The sequence below is a fragment of the Anomalospiza imberbis genome, chromosome 13 (genome assembly GCF_031753505.1).
Source record: "Anomalospiza imberbis isolate Cuckoo-Finch-1a 21T00152 chromosome 13, ASM3175350v1, whole genome shotgun sequence".
NCBI classification, from domain to species: Eukaryota; Metazoa; Chordata; class Aves; order Passeriformes; family Viduidae; genus Anomalospiza; species Anomalospiza imberbis.
In genome coordinates this window covers 7,463,596-7,483,224 of record NC_089693.1, presented here as the reverse complement: position 1 = coordinate 7,483,224, position 19,629 = coordinate 7,463,596, and the positions used below count along the sequence as shown (strand labels likewise).

Below are 19,629 nucleotides of genomic sequence, written 5' to 3'. Positions count from 1 at the left end.
AAGAAGCGCACAAAGAAATGCGGGAGATCACAGGGCTGGTTGGTAGGAAGCCATGGTGGGGTGGGAAAGCAGAACTGATGTGTGTGTTGTCCATGGTGTCCCAGGGGGAGACTTGGCATCGCATGGGCAGGAGCCTCAGCTGAACCTCTCCTGCTCCAGGCTGTGAAAGGGGTCTTGGCAAACCAACCTCTGGCACCAGCTCCAGTGAGCAATTTAGACCTACAAATGTGCTTGCCCACAGGGACTGCCTTGCTGTTGGCTGGGCTGGACTAAGAGCCTGGGCAAGTTCATTTTTTCTAAATAAATGCTTTAGGTGCAGGTGCTTTCTGACAAATGTTCCCCTCTGAGTAACTAAGGACACTTCATCCACATAAGCACGGCTAGGATGGAGATTACCACAATAATGTGGTGAAGATGTTCCACAAACATAACAGGAGAGGGATATTTTTATCGGATGTCCACTTGGATGTCAGTTTCTAAGGGGCAGGGGGATGTGCCTGCAGCGTCCTTCCTGGGGCCGTGCTGAACCTTGGAATTGTTAGAAAGAAGGCAACACAGAGGTGTAGCCTGAGCTATGGGCTCTGAACAATCATTCACATAAAGATTTTGGGAATTAAGGTAAACTCACGTTACCTGCTGTGAGGGGGTTGTGGTCCTGAGTGCTAGAAGGACGGGACCTGTTGGTGAAGAAGAGCAGATCTTCAGGTTGGGGAGAAATTACTAATGGATCCACAAAAGTGGGAAATACTGTATTTTTTTTTTTTAGAAATGCAGAGGATGGGTGAGTAAGAGGCAGTTTTTTGGCACACTGAGCTCCAAGGAGGCTTCCAGAACCTGGGAAGGAGACTGAATACATGGCCCACATAAAGCGAGTGTGAAACACTGGTGAAAGCTAGAAAGGGAGTTGCAGATTGACATCAGCCAAGGACTTGAAATTGAGCCCAAAACTCTCTGGAAAGGGAGAAGGTGGTGAGCAGCAGAGGCTGATGCAGAGACAGCTAGCCTGAGGAAGACTGAGCAACAGCCTTTGTGCACAGTAGTGGAGAGGTCAGAAGACTCCAGCGACACAGAGGAGCTGGCCAGAGTCTCTTCTCCAGAGGGCTATGTCTGTGTGGAGGGTTGGTGGAACAAGTAGGTGCAGAGGTGTTGGAACAGAGGCTCACCAGAGATGCCTTATACTGAATTCCAGTGCCCCTGTGCTATCAGGAAATCATGGATCCTGAGGAAGGAAAGTCATCCAAGCCAAAACCGTGACTTACAGCGAGGCAGCTCGGAGCAGTGGAGCATGTGGTGAGGGAAGCAGTGGGAGGATTGTCTCCAGGAGACTGTTGGGACGAGAGGAACTACAACTGAGTGTGACATGGAGATTGCCAGGGAACATGAGACCTGACAAAGCCACTCACAGTGAACAATGAGGAGTAAAGATCAGAAGAGTACTTGGGCAGGTGGATGGCAACTTGGGGCTTGAAATTGCTGCTTGGCTGCATCCAAGGCATTGCAGCCTCATGAACGTGGTAATGCTTTAAAGAAGAATTTCTTGTTCAACAGAGCTGAGATTTTTCCCTGCTGACTCACTGAAGAAAGGATGGCAAAAATGAGGCACACTTCCAGAGAGTATTATCTCTTGCTCATTCTGGCCAGAAACAAGGCTTGGAATTGTTTCCAGTAACTCCAGCCCTAATTCCCATGCCATGGGCTGACCTTGACCAGCAGGGCTCAGGCTAATGAGTGCACAACTCTCCTAAGTCTGAAGCTGAGTGTGTGCAGGGAAGCATCTGACACATGCAACAGCTCATAAATGTTGGACTTAGAGCCTTTCTTATCCAGAAGTCACAGCTGGTTTCCTCTGTCATGTCCTTGGCTTCCTTTGTCATATCCTCAGAGAGCTTAGAGCTGACATTTCAAGAAATTCCTTCCCGGAAAGACCTAAGACTCTGGATCCAATTACGTCTTTGGTTGTATAAAACCTTGTAGTCCTGAACATCTTGCTGCACTGCCCGACCCATCAGCATTTCTAATACCAGCAGTCCCTGCCAAGTTGCCCTGCAGTACATTTCTGCAATGCTACAGCAAGAGGCTTTGGTGGGGATGGGGCACAGCAGCATTTCTGTTAATGTTATGAGTCCAACTTAACATGGTCTGTGCCTCCAGCTTTGAAACTTGTCACCACTGGCAGTCTCAGTAATAGAGCTGTGGCCAGACAGTGGGTCTGCTCTCTGTATTAGCTGAGCCAGCTGTCAGACAGCACACACAACTCCCTGTCCCCGTCCTTCCCTTTCTATCCCAGCCCCTTCTGGCAGGGGTTCAGAAATAACAGGTTTGGTTGGACCACCAGGAGAAACCCTGGTTCTGGGAAATTAATAGGAATAAAAAAATTATATTTTGTTCTCTCTCTGCTGTGTGCTCTTTGCTTCTCAAGCTTAGGGAAGTGGCCTCAGTCCCAAGGTAGGAAGAGCATTTTAATTGTAAGAGCATGAAACCTTGGCGGGAATTTTATGTGAATTGAAACAGACAGGGGAAGTGTGGCAAGGATCTCTGCTGCCCTCTGAGAGGTTTTAGCTGCAGACAGCTTTGCTTTAGCTGATGAGTGGGGAGGCATGGGACAGGGCATGTGTCTCATTTAGCTGCCTAGTCTGGAAAAAAACTGCTTGTGTGTGTGAAGTCCCTGTCTGTTCCAGAACACACTGGAGTGTTGATAGCATCTGTCTCCCACACTGGTCCACCCTGATGAAGGCTGTCCAGGCAGTTTTGGGAGACAGTGGGTGCAGCTCTCGGCAGGGAGCAAAGCTGGGCTCAACCAGTCACCAGCAGCATCAGTTTTGTTGAAGAGTTGACTTGATGCCTGCATGGCTCTAGGGTTTCGGTTTTGATGGGTCATTGTCCCATCAAATGGCAGCTCATGGCATGATTCCCACAATTTTCCTCTTTCCCAAACATAGTGTGCCTGTTTAGGGAGGGGGCTGTGCCCTGAGTATGCCCTACTATCACTCTCTGCTTATGGTGCTGGTGGATGGCTCTGTCTCAGGTACAGGTTCAATCCCTTTTTGGATGAACTCCTTGAGTGACAGAGCAGCTCTGCTTGTGCAGAGCCCAGCTCCCTTGCAGCTGTGATATTTGCTATTTCTCACAGGTGTTTTCTTTTTAAGGAGGGTTGGAAAAGGTGTGGGGGTGTGCACAGCTCCTGAGCGCCTGCAGCCAAGCACAATTTGGCAACAATTTCAGCCTGTGTGCAAAAATGCCCTTTGGGTTTGTTTGTTCATTCCAGGAGTAAGTTGTGTTGGATGTGTCCCACAAAGGGCCCCTTGGCCTTAATTCTCACTGGGGTGCTGCTGCACCCTTGGTCTGCAGCACAGGGCAGTGTCCTTTGGTTCAACAGTGTGTTTTGTCCAAAGGGCACCTTGTGGTCCCCACGGTGCTTCTTCTTGCAGGAAGAGAAGGTGCATTTATGTCCACCTACAGTCCAGAGGGCTGTAGGTAGTGGAGGTGTGTTACAGAAAAGTGAGAGGAAAAGTTGGAAGAAGCTGCATCTCCTAATGGTCCCTGAAAGGGAAGGGGTCTGAGGAGAGAATTGAAAGTCCAGGGTTTTGGGCGGGTTTAGGAAAATGTGAGTGTGGAATTCCCTATGCACCTCACTGGGGAGCTGGCTGGCATGGCAAGGCAGGCACCAGGCAAGGAGGAAAGGGTATTTTCTGCATGTTAGGAATGCTTTAGCAATGCATATTAGGGACAATGGGTGCACACATGTACCCATTCTACCCGAAGAGCTGTGCCAGCTGCGTGTGGCACTCAGCACATCCAGCCTCTGATGGGAGTTAATTTGTGCAAAAGCCCCTGTGGGGGTCTCGATTAGAGCGAGTTACACTGCTGGTGTTGGGGCAGGCTGTGGGGAAGTTCTGCCCTGAAGCCCGTGGCTCCTGTATTATTCATGGCCCTTCATGAATTAACAATGGACCGGGAAAGCTGCTGTCTATTACTTACAGAGCTGCCCTTAAGTGCTAGGACAGCAGCTCTCCCAGCAGCCTCGTTTTGTGAGGATATTTGCAGCAGAGCAGAATTTCTCCCCCATTGCATCTGAGCTCCCCCAGCTCCCTGCCAGGTCCCAGGGTACATCCCCAGTTACCTGACCTGCCCTTACCCACTTGCCATCCCATGTCCTGTTGGCATCAGTAATTCTGGGGGCTCCTGAGAGGGAGATTCATGGTTGTGTAGAAGAGGATGCAAAGCCTGTGCAAAGCCTTGGCAGTACCTGTCAGAGCATGCAGGGAATGTCTCATCACTCAAATCACTGCGCTAATCTGCTCTGGTCTGTTAAATTTAGTGCTTTGGCCTTTGAGTTGCTTGTCTGAGCCTTGTACCTGTGTCACAGAGGTTTATGTGCTTTTGGTGGGAAAGAAATGAACTAATGGAAAGCCACAGAGTGAAGCTTAACTCAGTGTTTGCTCTGAAAAAAAAGGTCAAATGACATCTTGATGTATTTGAAAATGCAAAGTGGCATCATTAGGGCTCTGGTTAAGCAACCCTGGGTGCTACCAGAAGACCCCTTCAGTTCTTCCTTTTGCAGCACTGTATTGACAAAACAGCAGCTGCAGATGTTTGGAAGGTTGTTTCCAAATCCTGTTAGTCGGTGAAATTAATTTTGTAAAAGCAAGCATGAATTTTGCAGTAACATGTGGAACAGAGCAGGAAAAAAGCTTGCCCCTGTATGATGGGGGATCTAGATATCACATGAAATAATGGTTTGACCTTTGGAGGTGCCCTTCTGCTTTGGGGTGACTGAGCTTATCTTTAGCACTGCTGGCTCTGCTGATCCCAACTTTCTTTGCTTTACAGTTGTGTGGGGAGATATTTTGTTTGTTCAGGTTGTAATTCCTAGTTTTGCTCAAATTATTGCAACCAGCTTTGGTAGCTCAGTCCTGACTGAGCACTGGGCTATTCTTCCTGCTGGGACTTGGCCTTCTTGCATGCCCACAGACACCTGCAGAGCTTTAAAAATGTAAATGAAATGGTTAATAGGTTGGAAAATCAATTATAATAAACATTCCTGGTATATAAACTATGTGTAAGTGTGGTTTAAATGAAGTACATTAAAGGCAGTGCTTTTCTCCATTTCTCCTGGCCAGGTCAGCAGGGTCTCAGCACAGTGCTGATTGATTTGATTAAAATGCATGTTCCCCTGCACATTAGCTTGTGTTCTGGGTCACCAGGAGCCTATGTTTGTACAAGGAACTTGGGAGAAGAGCTGCCAGCTTCTCTGAGTGCTTGTGGGGACTTGAATTGTGCTTTGCCCAGCAGAGTCTAGGACCACTTCTGAAGTGGGATTTGAAGGTGCAAATCGATATTTTAGGGTAGTAGAGAGCTGTCTGCTCCTTTGCTGAGGGGTGACTCTTTTGGGTGTCTGGGTGACAGTGGGATCAAGCCACAGCAGTCAAGATCTTGTGGTGAGAGACAGTGACTGCATCTGTGTGCTGCCCTGGGAGATGAAAAACCTTGTGTGCACTCATGAAAGAGAGTGTGTGAGCACATGGATGTGTGACTGTGGCAAGGACAGCAATAATAAGTGCCAGCAGACCCCAGGTGGATAACACAGAGAAGGTTCTACTTTGGCTCTTACACGTGCATGATGACTGTTCTCCCTGGGGATCCCAGAGCCAGGTGACAGCTCTGCTCATCCTTCCCCATCCCACCATCCTCTCTCACCTCTCTCTGCCCTCAGGAGACTAGAGAGGAACCTTTTTAACTGCAGCTGCGACATCCGCTGGATCCAGCTCTGGCAGGAGAAGAGTGAGGCAAATCTGCAGTACCAGGATCTCTACTGCATGACCATGGATGCAGCCATCATCACTTTGAAGGAGATGAACATCACCCAGTGTGGTAAGGATCCCTGGACACGAGGGAGGCCAGGAGGGATTCCTGTCCAATCCAGCACCTCAGGTTCAGGAACCTGATGTAGCAGGATCTCACTGTGTGGTTGAGAACAAGGAGGTTGAAGCTGATTGGGATAGTTTGTAGACTAAAAATAGAATATCTGGGTAAATGTGAGGCTGCTGTTAATGTGCATATGAAAGATATTGGGTGATTTGGGGCATTTTCTTCACTGCAATGCTGCTGCTTGTCAAAGTGTCTGTAGTGAGTCTGTGTGATGTCTTGAAAAGAGCTGTTTCATGTAGATCTTCCTGAGCCTAACGAATCCTAGAAGCAGCATATTGTTAAAAGACCCTGACACAGAATCTTTTATAATTACTCTTAGGAAATACATGTCTCTATTCATTTTCTTTTGTTTTATTTTTCAATTGAAATCCCATATCTGTAGGGAAGAGCCTGAAGTGAATTTATATCTCTTTCTATTTCCTGCTGATGTTTAAAAGAGTCCAGTGGCCCCAGGAGCAACATGAGGCGTGTTCAATAGTTATCCCTTTTTCCTTCACCTTGTTCACACATCAGCTGCCTGTTTGGTGTCAGGTTTTGCTCTGCTATTGCTATTACTGGAAAGCATCCCTTGCAGAGTAAGGAAAAAGAGATGTACCTTCCACAGAGCAATTAAATTGTCTGTACACAAGCAGCTGTCAAACTCACAAGCTGAAAAAAGGAGGAAAACCAGATTTTTTTTTTTAATATAATCATCCTCTGTACTAGGGATCTGGGCTTGTTACTTGTAGCAGTAGTAGACAAACAGCACACGTTTGAATTTGCATTACTTGGTTTTTTGTTGGTTTTTTGGTTAGTTTTTTTTTCCAAGTTCACCCTGTCCCTTTAAGCTCTGGAAATTGGCCAAAGTGTGCCTTTGTGTGGATGAACTAAAAAGATTTGAGAGTGCTGTAATTTCCGCCCCACATGGGATGAATAAGCTGCAAGGATTAAACAGCAACAAAAAAATCCTTAGGGATCAGGGACAGGAGGAGAGATGGCTCCATCAATGGTGGCATTAGAGTGCAGGGGAGAGCAGGGTGCTGATTTGGGAGCAAAAGTGTGCTGGTGTGCAGGGTAAGCATCTCCTCTGACCATGCAAACTCTGGAAGAGTAGGGAGCCACAGTGGTCTGCTTTCCTCAAGAGGAGTCTTTTTGTTCAAGCATTAAGACTCCAGGGATGTTGATTTATCCTTGTCCTTTGTTGCTGAGGGTAGGCATGGCTTGGTGTGGCCATGTTTGATACCAGCTCAGCCTGGAGAAGACCATACATTGTCCTTCCCATCTCCCTCTCCACTATTCCTGCCACCTATGCAGCCTTGCCAGGTTTTGACTGCTGCTTTCTTTCTTCTGGCATCACCCTAATCAGTACAATGCTCCTTCCTTCCTGGTGCCACTCTCTGATGGCCATGAAAGGATGTGTGTATTCCTATCCATGACTTTGCCTTGGCATGATGGATGCTGCTGCCCTGTGGTGGGATGGGACCACTGGTCAGTTCCTCCTGCCCTGCTTACTCAAGTTGCCTCTGAAAACCTCCCCTATTCAAGAAGACTTTGGCCTTCTTGCAACCAGCACTGTCTTGTTTCACATCACAAGGATATTTGGTGCCTGTGGCAGCAAGCAAGGAACTGGTGTAAATCACAGCCACCATAAATCAGTGAATTCCTCTGCTACCACCGAGGAAGAACAAGGGCACCTTCTATTAGGAGAGCTGCAGTTAATATGAGGACACATCCTTGGTCATCTTTTCTTGATTGTTATAAATTAGAGGGACACTTTCTTCACCTGGAATGCTGAGTGCTCTGTGCCTTGTCCCTGGGGGTGGAGATGCCTTGGATCCTCTCCCAGTACAAACAGTTTTCTCATCTCAGGTGACTGCCCTCGTGAGCAGCTTCCGTTGGAGTAGAGAGATGGGTATGAGGGTTGTGTGAGAGGAAGAGTGGCCAGAACTGGACAGGAGCTTTTGGATTCAAAGCTGATGAGAGGGTCTGCTCAGCTGGCACATCTCCAGTGTCTACATTTTCCCCTGTCTCCAACACCCCTCCTTTTCTTGGTTGGGCAAGGCCATTCTGTTGCCTTATGCTACTCATCTCGGGGTGCTGGAGGCTGATTTGGAAAGCAGCTTGGTGGGATCTGGATCCATGCACTTCCTGTGGCTGGCTGTAGAAAATTCTGCCCCACACCTGAGCAGTTTTTTTTGGCTCCTCTAGACCTTCCTGAGATCAGTGTGAGCCACGTGAACCTGACGGTGCGGGAAGGGGAGAATGCTGTCATCACCTGCAATGGCTCAGGATCACCGCTGCCAGACGTGGACTGGACGGTGGCTGAGCTCCACTCCATCAACACCCACCAGGTAGGGGCTGCGACATCTCAGTGCTGCCTGTGCCCAGTGTGGCAAGAGCAAAGCGGCCCCCACAGTTTCCCAGGTCCGTGCATGCAGGGCAGAGAGTCAGGTAGATGGTATGAGAAAAGAGAAATTGTTGTATCCAAAGGAAAGCTGAAGCCATGTTCTATCCATGTAAGAAGCTGGGGGCTCCCAGAAGGGAGCAAAACATTTCCTCTGTATGGCCAGAAAGTGAAGATGAGAGAGCCTCAGAGCTCCGTGCTCCCTGATTGAATTAACTCATGTGTCCTCTGATGGAACTCCCGTGAAACTACCTGTTTGCAACAGCTAAGTAAGATTTTCTAGAGGCTGGCCATGTTTATCAGTGCTACAATACCATGGCTCTCCCCCTCCCTTTATTTCCTCTTACAAGATGTGGTGTGTTTGATCAGGTGAGGAAATACCTCCTTTCACCCAGATCCCAGCTGTCTTTGGATTTTGGAGACCTCCTCACATGGAAACTGTGATCCTCCCTTTTCTGGGGGTGGTAGAGGGGAGGAAAGAAGACACCAGATACCGATTTCTGTCTGTATTTCTCTCTGTGATTTTTAGACCAACCTCAACTGGACCAATGTTCATGCCATCAACTTGACCTTGGTGAACGTCACCAGCGAGGACAATGGATTCCTGCTTACCTGCATTGCTGAGAACGTGGTGGGGATGAGCAATGCCAGTGTGCTGCTCACTGTCTACTGTAAGTACCAGTGGAGAGACCTTGTCCATACAGAGCCCGGAGGGGCTGCCCTGGGAGCTGTTTGAATGCACGGCCATTTGCTACCTGTGTCATACTGGTTTTGTGGGTGAAGATTAGGAGGAGCTGAGCACAGTGAGCTGGATCTTCACACAGGTCTCCCTGTCAAATGTCAGTGATTTCGCTTTCCTGATGCCTCCGTTGATCCAGAAATGAGCACAAGAGCAGGGAAGGAACAGCAGCATGGTGGTAAGGAACAGTGGTAGTGGTGGGAGTTTCCTGCCTGTGTCTTGGAAGATTCAATAAACTAAAGGAAAGCCATAGAGGGGCTAAAAATCTCTTAACAAAAGCAAAGTTTATTTCCTGATGCTATGTGAGAGGTTAAATGGCACCCTTGCTAAAGACAGTTTAAAACTTGCCACTAATGTGAGGGCTGTTAGGACTTCCTCTCAGGTCAGATCCTACAAAGTTAGACTGCAAATGTCATATAAATGTGCACGTGTCAAATTTGAGCTGTTCACTTTTATCTGCAAGTAGCTCAACTTTCTTTGTGCTTTCTAATATAACAAAACCCTGACCTTAAAAGGAAGTTTACACAGCTTTGTGGTCTCAGGCAGCTGAGATTTGCTATATTTTGGTGTGTCTGTAATATTTGCCCTTACTCTGTAGTTTGAAAATGTCCCCCACCTCAGCCTTGCCATGTAGAGCAGAGACCCTTGTGGGATTCTGGCTACTCTTGGTAAACCCATTCATGTTGTGTGATGCTTTACTACTTTCGTCTTCCTTCCAATAAGTGCTATTGATGGATTGAAGGATGTAGGCAAATAAAGTTCAGCCCAGCTCAGAGCTGACTGGTCAGCAGATGGGTGTTTTTTGCATGGTGTTTTAGCATCTGTTCCTTCGCCCCTTAAACAGCACTATGCCCATGTCTATTTTCACCCGTGAAATCCTCTAAGCTGCTGACAGTTTCTGCTACCCTTGCTCTTGTTGCACAGAGCCATCACTCAGGCTGTAATTTTACACTGAAAAGATCTGGGTTTGTGTATGTAGGTGGCTGCCCATTTTGAATCCCCTTGCCAGGAAGATATGAACAAGCCACATGCGGATCTGGGCTCGCGAATGAAAGAGGGTGGCTGGGACACGACTGTGTGGTTCAGGGTAGATGGGCTCTGGTGGGAGAATTTTGCTGAGCTCCAGCCACCTTTGCACCTTTTTCTCCTTTGTCAGCTTCACTGACTTAAAAATTCACTGCCTTTTTTCACAAAGATTGGTCAAATTTGGTATCTTGGTTTTCTTCCTCGTGAACGCCAAATGGATTGTCTTTGCAGCTGGATGGTAGCAGGAAAAGGAAAGTTTTAGGGAAGACATAAATCTTAGTGTCACGTATCTTTGCACTAAACTTGTTCTTCTAGTTCAGACCTTGCCAGCCTTGGGGTTTGGGACCTTAGGTGTAGGCGTTGTAAATGGGGTTTCAGAAGCTATAGCAGAGCAACATTTGAATTCTCGGTGTGTCCCAAGGGGAAGACAATGCATATGCAATAAATTGCAGGTGGAGTTTCTGCTTTTCTTATCCCTCTCCCACTCTACTCCCTCTAATTAAAACACCCCTGGAGGCTGTTCGGCGAGTGAGAACTCCTTTGGGATAGGAATACAGTCAAAGCCCCCAAGGACAGACAGTCTCTGAGGGATGTTTGCTTCCACAGCTATGCAATCCAGAATTGCTCAGTGTGACTGGAGACCTCCCACGGGCACCTTGCACATCTGTAATGTAATGGAACAGTGCTACGTCACCGTGTTCTCCTTAATGGGGACAGGCAGTCTCCCTGGCATCCCCTGGGGGAAGGAGAGCAGCAGTAGATGCGTGGACAGGACAGTTTAAGCTTAATTGTATCTGGGCTGGTGGAATTTCCATCCCTGACTTTTATTTATACCCCTGTTTGGAAGGCCAAGAGGCCTGGCCGTGGCTCAGACCCTCCTTTGAGGGAGGGTGGAGTGGTTCTTACGACAGCACTGCTTCTTTACAGACATCCATAGGAAGAGTAGAAGGAACAAGTGATTTTGGAGGTTTTCAATGCTCTTGGTTTCCGTGGTGCACAGAGTGGTGACGTTGGGTGGAGGTTGCTGTGAGCCTGCCATGTTTCTCTCCGCTAGATCCCCCTCGCATCCTTACTCTGGAGGAGCCGGTGCTACACATGGACCACTGCATTGCATTTGCAGTGCATGGGAACCCAGCTCCCACCCTCCACTGGCTGCACAACGGCCAGGTCCTCCGGGAGACAGAGATCATCCGCATGGAGTTTTACCAACAAGGGGAAGTGTCTGAGGGTTGCCTGCTCTTCAACAAACCCACTCACTACAACAATGGCAACTACACGATTGTGGCTACGAACCAGCTGGGCTCAGCCAACCAAACTATCAAAGGACACTTCCTTGAAAAGCCTTTTCCAGGTAGGATATTCAGCTTATCTCATCAGGGCTCCTTGCAATCCCAAGGTCTTATTATGGCCCTGCTAGGAATCCTTGCACCTCAACAAGGCCTTGACAACCCAAGCTGGTTTTGTCTGAATATCAGGTTGGAAGAGGTGACCCCTGGCAGCCTCTTCTTCTGAGCAGTATGGTGTTCCTACACAAGTGTCATATGAACTCTTTAATGCTGGGAGAGGTGCTAACTGCTTTAGATAATTTTATTTGGTAGCATATTCTGCAGTGTACGTATTTATTTATTTTAAAGACCTTTAGGAATTTCCATGGGAATAGGATGTAAGTTTGGCCAATTATTTTGGATCTCCTTTTGGGTGCCCCAAAGACATTGCTGAATTTTTTCAAGAGAAAGTGTTCTGCTTTGTGGTAAACATAAGCTATAGAAAGGAAAAGCCTTTGAAGTGATGCGGCCTGTCCCTTTGTTTCTTTTACTTCTAGCTTGTATTTGTGAAATGATTAAAGCTGGATGCAGTGGTGTCAGGATTGTTTTCTTTCCAAATGCAATATGTGCAATTCCAGGATGACAGGGCTACAAAAGATGCGACAGCTCAATTAGTCACTTTGCATCAGTTTGCTGGGATTTCTTAACTGATTGCTTGGAATTCCCTGTTGCACTCCCTGGTGATTCACAGCTTAAGTGTAAAAAAAAAAAAAAAAAAAAGCATTTGAGGACATGAAGATCCATCTCTGGGAAGCACTGTAGAGACTTCTGTGGTGGCCTGTCTGCTCTGTAGGAGCAGCTTGGTCTGTTCCCTGCCAGTGCGACACCATGCTGGCCATCATGGAGTTAAGATCTGTACTGCCTTCAGGAATGATGCCATGAGAAAGTGGCAGCTCTAAATTGGCCCCTGCAGCCCAAGAAAATCCAGCAAAATAGGGCGTTTGCTAAATATAGCAAAATACCAACGGTTCTCTCATTTATTATTTATATCACACCATATATGTACACAGAGTTTTCCCGCAGGTCAAATATCATAAATGCAAACCCAAATCTCTGCCTTGAAGATCTGACAATTGAACAAATGAGCTGATATGGATGGGAGTGGAAAATGTGTATTCTGACTTCAAGGATGCTGCCCTGTTTGACTATCTGACCTATTTATGTTTCCTTCTGTCAGGGCAGAAGAGCTTATCAAATGTAGGTGGGTGAGGAGAGGTGCACAGGTTTGCAGTCTCAGCTCTGTCAGGTTCCACCTTTGTGACTCAATTTCCCCATCTGTGAAACGAGGGCAGCTCCTAAGTAGGTGCTGGACCTGCAGGAAAGGAAGGCAGATATGCTTCCCTTCTGGAGAGCTGATTGTGGAAAGGAATCTGAGCCACGCTGTGGTGTGGAAAAGCACATTGATGTTTGAAGAGCATCTTGTGTAAGAGGCTCTGGGAGAATGGGGTTCTGTGAAAATATGTCAAATATTGCCCTTGTGAATGCAGCTCCACCCATGGCTCATGTGCTGTTGGTGTGGGATGCTTACTGACCCATTTCCTTTATTTCTTCTGATCCAAAGTCCCAAGCCATTCCTCACCCTGGCAGACCCTGTCAGCCCAATGCAGGATGTAATTTACTTTCCTTGAAGCTTGTTGCTTTGTCCACTACCACAGCTGGCATATACATGCACTGCAGCTGACATTTATAATTTCCCATTTGAAGGTAGATTCCTTCAGAAAATGCCACACACTGAAGGTTGCCCTGCGTGGCTCATTCAAGCCCCCTGTTGCTTACAGCAATTCACATGTGCAAGGGCTTTGCTGTCACTACCCACAGTGAGATTGTTTTCATTAATGAATTAAGAATAATACAGTGCCTGGAAGACTTGGTCAGCACAGAAAAGGACCTATGACCATGTATTTTATATCCCTGGTCAAAAACCTCTCATTGGTAAAAGACCACACTCTGCTTTCTGGGCTGAGAGGAGCAAGGTGCTGTTAGAAGCTGGGATCTGGGACATGTAAGCTGCATGCCATATGTGCCTTCTCTCTGATGCTGCAGGGCAGTGGCTCCCAGGACAGATTTGTGTAATTTCCTGTAAAAATCTCATTGCATGTTGTCATTGGTATCTCTGCTACAGGCTACTAACTCCTTATTTAATCCACAAAGGTTAATGCACCTGTGATGGGTGTTCAGTTCTCTGAGAACTTCTCATAGAACTCAAGTTGGCTGAAATTTCTTGGCTATTTTTTATGCTTGGAAAACTAGGGTTTAATGGAAAAAGAACCTTTTTGTGCATTTCTGTTGAATTTGCTTAGTCCAGCAGAGAAAAATGGAAAGGGGAAAATGTAGAAGCAGCAAGAATTTTATGAGTAGATTCTGCCTTAATAGAGAAGAAAAAGTCTCCAAATAAAATATTTTTTTTTCTTTTTCCCCCTTCTTGCCAGAAAAAGCCAAGGAAAGTTACTCTTTTGCTTGACTGAAACCAAAAATATTTGTTCAGGTTTTTTCCCCTGGTTTGGAAAGCCATGTTTGTCACCTGGGGTTTGTTTTACACTCTCCTTCCAAACCTCACCCATGCTCCAGTATGAGCATTCCAGCATCCTTCCAGGAGCCCTCTGCCAGCAAAGCTGTGTAAACTCCAGTTAATATCAGGCTCAGTTTCTTACAGGGGCGAGTGAATTGGAAGCTGATGTGATTCTCACTCTGTGTAAACTGAATGTCACCAAGGGCTTTAGACCTCACTGTCTGGGGCCTTGGCCACCTCTGGAGCTGAAGGAGCTTTGCTGAATAGACTGGAGCAGTCAGCAGGCTGACAGCAGGGCCTGCTGTGGTTGTCTCGGGCAAGAGGCAGCTCTTAGACAGCCACAGCCTCCGTGTCCAGTAGCTCTCAACTGTTCTGAGTGGCCCATGAATAGCAGGTCACAGGTGGTCTCTTCTAACTCCTGGCCCCAAGCTGGGCTTTCCTCCATGGGAACTGGTCCTCATCCTTGAAGGATTTTATCCATGGGTGCACACTGCTATGCAAGGCAAAACCTGTTTCTCTCTCCTCCACCTCCATCCTGCAGAGCCCTGTGTATCTGTTGAGCTTTGCTTTCCTGCTGAAAGCAGGGGTGTTTACCCATCATTCAAAAGTGCTACTTGTTCTCCATTTTGGCCCCACAGTAGTATCCCTCCCCTCCTCTTTCAGCCCAAGGTTCTCCATCCTGACCTCCAGCATGTCCTGCTGGCACATGCACTGCAATCTCCAGGAACAGTTGCCCAAGAGGAAAAAATATGATTAGTTGGTTTCCTGGTCTCTTTGGGGTGGTGGAGTGTGTCTGAATTGGGTGGGGAAGGAGACCCCTCTCCCTTTGCTGTGCTGCTAACTGTGTTGCTTCTCTCTTTGTCCTTTCCACAGAGAGTACGGACAGCTTTGTCTCAAGTAAGTGTCTCCTTGACTTTTGAATACTGTGGCTGGTTTGTTTCTGTGGTTTCCCCTTCCCCTCTGTGATTTACATAGCAAGAATGAGGAAGCCAGAAGCAGGTTGGTGGAGGTTGCACAAAACCCTGTCTTCCCTGCGCATGAACAAGATAGCTGGGGAGCTTGTGATCAGCTTGATAATCTCATGAGACCAGGAGATGTTCATCTGCCTCTAGTGGTTTCCCAAAGAAGGTCCTGTAAAGGAAATGATGATTGGTTGTGTTGTAGCAAAAGGGATCTTAATTTCATGCAGGCTGGGCTGTCCCCAACAACGTCTCTCTGGTGTGGGCTGGGATGAGAAGCAGGTCTCAATTCTGTCATGTTTCTTCAACAGATTCTTCCCTCCCCCCCTCAAGACACATCATACACCACAAAAAGCACTCAATTTACAGTTTCTTCAGATCAAGTTTTGCTGGAGTCAGTTGTGACTTAACCCCACTTAGCTCAGTAGATTTCTGAAAATAGGAAGAGGGCTGAAGGCTGGTGGAAGACTATTCCAGGACACCAGGCACCCAAATGTTTCTCATTTGTGAGGCTGGAACAACATCAGCATAGTGCTGGTCTGTGTTTTCTCTGCTGATGCACACAGGAACTCTCTGAGGGTTGATTTGTGCCTTCTCAAACAGAAAGCTGCAGCCTTTCTTAGGGATGAACTGAATCTCTTTGGGCCAGGCACTGCTGTTGGAATGTGCTGGTGCCTTGGGAGTCCTGTGGGAGCCACACTGAGTTTTCTGTCTTTGGTGTTTTGGTTTCAGTTGGTGATTATGAAGTGAGTCCCACCCCACCAATCACTGTGACCCACAAACCAGAGGAGGACACTTTTGGGGTGAGTCCTGGTCTCTTCTCTACAGAACTGCTCAGTATTTATATTTCTCTGCTGTTTTGAGATGTTTGCAATAGAATTGTCTTCCTTTATGACTCAAGACAGCAATCAGAAGCATTTTGTGGCTTGTGCTGGGCAGGTAAAATACTGACACAAACCATCTGATCCTCTTGGGTCTGCAGTGTGGAACCAGGGAACCCTTTGAACATAAAGCATCCTGTGAAGTCTCTGCTGGCAGGGTCAGGAATTCTCACTCTTAAAAAGTAGTACCCAGAGAACAAGCAAACAGGCAATTGTGTGTTTTGGCAGTTATTGATCTGTTAAGGTTAGCCTGGTGAAAGACCTGGGTTTAGTTTGGTTCAATGCTGTCAATGGGTGTTTGCCCTCCCTCCTGCTGTGCAGGACATGCCTAAAATGAAAAAGGAAAATAAGTCTAGGGCTTATCAGGTCTCAGCATTGTCTTTCTTCTGCAGAATCCCAGTAGAAAAAAGAAAAAAAAAGTGTGCATAAGTATTAGAAGGAAAAAATTGGCGTGTTACACAATTGCTCTAATTCTGTGGAAGTTTTAAGATACTGAAATCCATGAGGTGTCAACAGAATAATCAAAACTCAGTCCACCCTGGTTTCAGTTCTCATCTAACAGAAAATCTCCTTTAACTGAAGTGGAAGCTTTGAACAGTGGGGCTGGAGTAATAATGTGCACTGATTATTAAATATAAAGCACAGAAAACAGGCTGGGGATGAAAATAGAGTGTAAAATAAAAATTTAAAAATATTATAACAAATGTTCTGAGAGCAGGGAAAAGGATTGCAAAATGAAATTACTTCTTCTTAGTTAAATGATGTATTTTCTATTATAGCAGACTACAGCTCTGTAAAAGGAAGCAAAATCTAAATGCATCACAAAACCTAGTACAGAACAATTGGACACATGCCAGAGAAATTGTTGTTTACATCAATGCAATAAAAAGTATTTTGAGCAAAGGCTTGAAGGAATAAATATTCATAAATATTAAAATGAGCCTGGGATTGTAAACCCTTTAGGGCAAGGAGGTTTTCTTTCCCTGCTTGTACACTGCCACAGTGGAACCACAGCTCCAGTGAAGGACGTGGACATTGCTATTCTATAAATATTTACTAGTAAAATTACAATAAATAGAAAACAGTTAGAGGCTTTTGGAAAACTCATTTTTGCAAGAAGATTTTACAAGGAAAAACTCCTTAGTTCTACTTAATTTCTTCTGTTTTCCCTTTGTGTTGTGTTATTTTCCCTCACTCTGTCCTGGGGGATTTTTGGATGGAGGCAGAACTGTGCTCCCAGCTGAGCTTTGAAGAGCTTTAGTGTTGTGATGTCATGGCAAAGAGGTGATGTCAGAAATGGAGGCTTGGGGTGTGATGCAGTGAAGGGAGAGCCCAGGCATGGAGCAGAGGTCTTTTTTCCCTGCAGATATATGGAGTGAGAGGCTGGGGAAAACTGGTGCCAGAAGAGTATTACTGATGGGGAGATCCCAGAATTCCCAGTCCTGCAAAAAGCCTCTAACTTCTCCAGGCTGCGCCAGGGCCTGCTGCTTTAGCTTGTGCTTTCCTCCATAGCTGACATCCACAGGGGTGCTGCAGATGGTGTGAGCCTATAGAAAGGTTAACTAGGCAAGGAGGTGCTGTACTTCTGATTTAGACTCCTAAATTCCTCTGTGTTGACTCTAAGGCTTCTTCCTTCCAGGTTTCCATAGCGGTTGGGCTGGCAGCTTTTGCTTGTGTCCTCTTGGTCGTCCTCTTTATTATGATCAACAAGTATGGCCGGCGGTCCAAGTTTGGGATGAAAGGTAGGTGCAGTCGCTTTCCCCTAGCAGGAGGCACCTTCCAGGATTGCCCAGCTCTTATAGCACATGTGGAAAGGTGTTGTGGAGTTATTCCTACAATGCAAAGCCTTCCAAAGGGAGTGCAGTTCTCTTCCGTTTGTTGAGAGAGTAATGGAAACAAGTGGGCTGGTGGTTCTCACCTGTGTGAGCTTCTGTGGGCGGAAGTGTGGACGTGTGTTCCTTCTGAGTACATAACTGCATCTACGGGTTGTCCAGGAGAGCTCTGAGCCTGCTCCCTCCAGCCCTGCATTGTGTTCAGGACCGCATGGTCTTGGGTGAAATCTGTTTTATGGACTTGGTGGTGCACAGGCTTCTGCTGCGCTGGCTGCAGAGCACAGGCTGTGCATGGGGGACAGAAGGATGTGAAATTGGTTTGAGTTCTCTTGGGAAGGCAGGTGCAGCCACTCTGTGCCTATCTCTGAGTGGGGACCGAGATGCTGCTGTCACTTTATGTCCATACTGGGAAGGCAGTGGTGTGGAAGGTCACTTTCTGATCACTCTCTGATGAAAGGTTTTCTCCTCTGTGTCATGAATAACGACTTTAGAAATTTATTTCAAGTATCACTGATAGTGAGAAGGTGTTTGATGTTTGCCAGGCAGAACTGGTCTCTGTCCTATGGACAGCAGCTCTGTGATGAGACAGAGCCAATGCCAGAAGTAGATAATTCTGTGTCATCTGGTTTTTGTGACTCTGCTGGTATCTCCAGTTGGGCAGTGTTGATGGTGCCCAGTGAAGGCTGAAGGAAGAGCCTTCACATGACAAAGTAGTTCCCAGCCTAACTGGTGGCTTGTGTATGCACTGTTTGAAGCCAGGCTTTGACAAACACGAGCTTCTCCCAAGGCTCCCGAGTCATTGCCTATTTCCTGGCCTTGCTGTGGTCTCTGCTTCAGGGCAGGTTGATAGATTCGGGAATGTTCCTTGCACTTGCCTAGGGCTTTGTTTTCTTCACGTAGACATTTCCTGTGTGGGTCCAGATGGGATTCTGGCTGGAGTTTCTCCTATGCATCCTATGGAGATAGAAGGCAGGACATTTAATTAAATAGTGACTCTTCCACACCAGCTTAGGAATATTTAGTCCATATGTCCAATGATAAGAACCATCTGGTGGAGTGTACTGACTGGTGGGTGGAGTAGAGGAATGGAAGACATGGTTCCTGGGATCAATTCCCAGCTCTTCTACTGATTCATTTAGTAGCCATAGGCAATTAGCTCTCTTAACCTCTGCCTCTGCTCTAATTCCCCCATCTGTAAAACTGGGATGATGTTATGTGCTTTCTGGAGGGATTTGTCAGAACACTTTGCAAGTGCTTGGGCATGTGCCACTGATTGAGCTTTGAGATACAAATATGAAAAGGAAAAGTAACATCTGACTCCAGTGAAAGAATCAAAGGGGAGTGAAGTGAGCCTAATGTGAGTAACGAGTCTTGGTGAACAGATGTGTGTATGTGTTTAGAGGTGTTTGGATAAATGTGTCAGTGCATATTCTGCATTCCCAGGAACCAGAGGGGTGCCATGATGGGCCCTTGTGTGTGAAGTTTAATGGAGGCAAAATTGTTTAGCTAGAAAAATCTGCTTTCCTCCTCATCATGCTGTGTTTCTTCCAATTCTGATATGAAAACACAACTCTGCAAAGTTTCTACAAGTTTTATTGGCTTTGCTTGGAGAAATGGAGTTAACAGAAGACAAATACATCTTCAAAACCAGGGAGATTATTAAGTCACAATTGTCATAGGCACCATCATAGCCTACTCACACTGCCCAAACTCTGCTCAGTTAACTCTTGGGCAGGAGGCATCCTTTGTGGTACCCAGTGTGTTATCATTTACTAAGGAAGAAAAAAAAAATCTAAACTCCGAGTCTTTTTGGGCAAGTGCATCCCTGATTTCGGAGCTGTTTGTTGCCAGCTGATATATTGCCACTTGTTGTTGAAATCCCAGCTTGGCAGGCCTGCAGGAGCAGACTTTTCCTGTTGATTTTGTCAGATGCAGAACATTGTGTGCTCGTGTTGGACATGTTACCTAAACCACCTCATGAGTCTTTCTGAGTACATCTTTTTCCTTCTGCTTCTCCAAGTGTTGAGCAGATGGTTTATTTCCTAGA

General features: G+C 46.7%; 1 protein-coding gene across 4 annotated transcripts in view; it reads left to right on the top strand.

Moving 5' to 3' along the window:
- Positions 1–19,629, top strand: part of NTRK3 (neurotrophic receptor tyrosine kinase 3) — a 204,647-nt gene that overhangs the window by 54,672 nt on the left and 130,346 nt on the right. For all 4 annotated transcript variants that reach the window (XM_068203717.1, XM_068203718.1, XM_068203719.1 and 1 more), the window contains 7 exons: positions 5,714–5,871; positions 8,116–8,258; positions 8,841–8,982; positions 11,131–11,427; positions 14,784–14,807; positions 15,602–15,672; positions 17,390–17,492. In XM_068203717.1, the coding sequence (XP_068059818.1) occupies positions 5,714–5,871; positions 8,116–8,258; positions 8,841–8,982; positions 11,131–11,427; positions 14,784–14,807; positions 15,602–15,672; positions 17,390–17,492 (938 nt within the window). The remainder of the gene's footprint in view (positions 1–5,713; positions 5,872–8,115; positions 8,259–8,840; positions 8,983–11,130; positions 11,428–14,783; positions 14,808–15,601; positions 15,673–17,389; positions 17,493–19,629) is intronic.